This window comes from Egretta garzetta, unplaced genomic scaffold (genome assembly GCF_000687185.1).
Source record: "Egretta garzetta isolate BGI_Z169 unplaced genomic scaffold, ASM68718v1 scaffold516, whole genome shotgun sequence".
NCBI lineage: Eukaryota > Metazoa > Chordata > Aves > Pelecaniformes > Ardeidae > Egretta > Egretta garzetta.
In genome coordinates, this window is record NW_009259983.1 from 793188 (window position 1) to 796584 (window position 3397).

At 50.1% G+C, this 3397-nt stretch overlaps 1 protein-coding gene across 2 annotated transcripts in view; it reads right to left on the reverse strand.

Moving 5' to 3' along the window:
• Positions 1 to 1086: 1086 nt before the first annotated feature.
• The window catches only part of LOC104127787 (zinc finger protein 239), a 4642-nt gene continuing 2331 nt past the window's right edge, over positions 1087 to 3397 (reverse strand). Inside the window, exons 2-3 of one of the 2 annotated variants that reach the window (XM_035895989.1) lie at positions 3082 to 3168; positions 1087 to 2626 (exon numbers count right to left, since the gene is read on the reverse strand). In XM_035895989.1, coding sequence (XP_035751882.1) covers positions 1707 to 2626; positions 3082 to 3133 — 972 coding nt within the window. In that variant the 5' untranslated portion in view covers positions 3134 to 3168 and the 3' untranslated portion in view covers positions 1087 to 1706. Of the gene's footprint in view, positions 2627 to 3081; positions 3172 to 3397 lie in introns of both variants that reach the window. The other variant, XM_009640491.2, reaches the window with a different exon arrangement.

The following is a 3397-nucleotide window of genomic DNA, read 5'->3' on the forward strand; positions in this document are numbered from 1 at the left end:
GAGCTGTAATAATTCGGGCGTGGGGGGGGGGGAAGGTGGGAGTAGAGCGAGACCAAATGACTTAAACAAGATCTGTTGCCAACGGAGCACGAAGCTGTGCCCTCTGGGATAGCACTGGGTGGGTAAGGGAGGTATGGATGTATCCGGATCACTCAGCCAGTAACTCCAGTCACATTCCTTCTGTTCACAGCTTGCTTATTTCCTCGGGATCCTGTGCTCTTCAAGCTGGGCGTTCTCTTTGCCCTTAGTGATATCCCCCATTGGAGAGCTTATCTCTGTGTGAAAGCTCGTTGTTAGCGTTATGCGGTGCTGAAAATAAAAATTCTACAGCGCAACAGATTTGATCACTTAATTTTCTTGCCTAAAGCACACTGTGATTTCTTCCCCTGTTTGGCTCTGTGGGTGGAACGGGCATTTCAGTATAAACTGCCATGCTCATTACAGGGAGTTCTTCCGCGCTAGAGATATTAACATCTTTGTTATTACTGCCAGTTCTCTCCTCCCCCGTACCAAGCGGTCGCCTGAGCAAGAATTCCTTTTAAGGACAGACTCCCAGTAGTAGTATTCTCCTCAAAGTGAAGAAGATCTCTTCAGGGGTCAGTGCCTTCTGCTTTCTCAGAATCCTGCCTCCCCTATATTCCTTAGAAAGTCATTATTAAAGATGTCAAAACCACTCGCGACGGTATCACAGAAATTCTAGAAATCAGTGTTGTAATTACCTCTTCGTAGTCATTAACAACTCAAAACCACATCGTTTGAGTTAAAAAGTTTTATGCAAGAAAAAACGTTTAACATTTAATATAAAATCAAAGTTTGACATAGCTTATTTTTCAAACGTCATCCTTTTTCTGTTCACCAACTGACAATTAGAAGATCACAATTAAAAAAGTAATCCTAAATACTTTTAAAAGCCTTATAAAAACATTCATAAAGTGCCACCCACAAAAGCACCTAAACAAGAATCTGTGAGAAAGACCTATTAGGATGTCAATTTACTGAATTGCTGCTGAGGACTAAGCTGTCAGACAGCAGCATAATTTGTGGAACTGCCAATTTAACAACCATACAGCCCAGCAAAAATACCGTTCCATAGACGTGGCCCCAACAGAGCATCAGCTGGGCCCACAACATGTACGCAGAGGCACCCAGTGCAGCGTTGTGGGCTTTTAAAATAAATAGATGCTAATGTCACCTAAACCCAAGAATACCGGCAAGTGGGAGATGTGGATTCTAAGGGGAGTGAGCGATCATCCCAGGCTGCGGCCCTCCCGCGAGGGCAAAACCCAGGCAGCTTGTACAGAAAAGAGGTACAGGTTTTAGCTGGCTTTTACTGGGATAAAAATCACTCCCTGCTAGAAATAACAGAAAAAGGCACTGATCCTTGGAACGCCTCTGTTGTTCTCCTCTCTGGCCTTCAACGTACCATACTGTAAGCACCTTTCCTTTCCCCATCCCCAAAAGAGGGGCTCAGAACCACCGCACCACAGTGAACATGCACTAGTTTGTTCGGCAGCGGCCTCCCTTCTTTGCTCGAGTGTCTGGGCGGTGCTCACAAACAGATTTACCCAGAAGAAAAGGGGACAGGCTGTGAGGGCTCCCTCCCCCCAAATTCACGCCCCGTAGGAGGTGTCCAGGGAGCAGCTGCGTGTCTTCCCAACACCAGGTAGCTCTGCCTATGGTCCACACGGCCTTCTCCTCTCCACCGACTACTCCGTGTGGTGCTTCTGGTGGCGCACCAGCTGGGGCTGGAACCGAAAGCTTTCCCCACACTGGGTGCAGCGGTACGGCTGCTCCCCAGTGTGGATGCGGGTATGTTTGATCAGGTTGGAGTTGCCACTGAAGCCCCGGCCGCACTGGCTGCATTTGTAAGGCTTTTCGCCAGTGTGGGTACGAGCGTGGTTAATGAGGTCAGAGCTCTGCCCAAAACGTTTGCCACACTGCCCACAGGCATAAGGCCGGACGCCGTCGTGGGCTCGCTGGTGCTGAAGGAGGTGGGAGTGTTGGCTGAAGCTTTTCCCACAGGCTGGGCACTTGTAGGGCCGCTCGCCTGTGTGCATACGCTGGTGCTTGATGCAGGTGGAGCTGTCGCTGAAGATCTTCCCGCACTCGCTGCACACGTAGGGTTTGAGCCCGGTGTGGATGCGCTGGTGCTTGAGGAGGTTGGAGCTCTGGCTGAAGCTCTTCCCACACTCGGCACAGGTGTAGGGTTTCTGGCCCGTGTGGACCCGCCGGTGCTGGATGAGATGGGAGCTCTGGCTGAAGCCCTTGCCACACTCCCCGCAGAGGAACGGGCGCTCCCCAGTGTGCATTCGCTGGTGCTGGATGAGGTGGATGCTCCGACTGAAGCCCTTGCCACACTCAGAGCAGATGGTGGGCCGCTCTGCACGAGGGACTCGCCGTGAGGCTGCTGCCACCCTCCTCTCCTGTCTTTTCACCAGGCTGACATCAGAGCAAGGCAGCTTAGCCTCCTCTTCCTCCTCACAGTCACCTTGCTGCACCTCTGGGGAACTGCGCTGACTTCCATGGCTGCCCTCCGACTGTTCCTCTCCTCCTCTGGACTCTGCAGCTAACATGTCCTGCTGATCTGTGCTTGCAAGATGATCTGGAAGGGGACCTGCTTCACCACCTGTTAAAAAAGTACGACTCTAACTGTGATTCTCACTGGGAAGTGGCACAGCAGAGAATGGGCAATCTGTTCTCCTAGGGAGCCTGGTCTGCACCGTGTAGGAGAAGCAGTAAAGGGAAGACTGGGAGCAAATGGAAACCTAGCTGCAGGAGCAGCTGTATGGCGTCACCACGCAACCCAGAGCAGACGCGCCACAAACAGCAGAGCCAAGGGCAATGCCACAGGTGTCTCCTTGCCCCCAAGAAATCTTCGCATTTTGCCTTCTTAATATTCTGCCTTCTTATACATACTCCTAACAGCAGGCTGACAAAGGCCAGCTGTCTACCTGCCCTGAGGCGGAAAGAGCAGGTTTCAATATGAGCTGCATGGAATGAAGTGGCTTAAATAACACTGAGGCAGCTCAAAGACCATTTTGTTTGCTCTGTGTTTATAAACTTATCTAACTTATTTCTCACCCACGTGTGTCTCTTCCAAGGCCTTATGATCCTGTTCTTCTCCTTCGTCCATCTGGGCAGTTACGTCAGGTTCAGCAATCAGGAATCCTTCTTACAAAAGCAAACAAAAGTAATCTTAGTTGAATATTCAGCAAAAGCTTGTCATATGTCTTAAAATCTACGGTCCCTGCTGAATATGGAGAACAAGCAGAGAGGTTGCATGAAAGAATGGAATCAACTGAGCAAACACTTATGGACATCCTGAGCACTACTGAGGTATCTGGTGTCAGATACTTTCTCTTTCCTTAAAGGAGATTCAAGGTTATCCCTCTTCCGA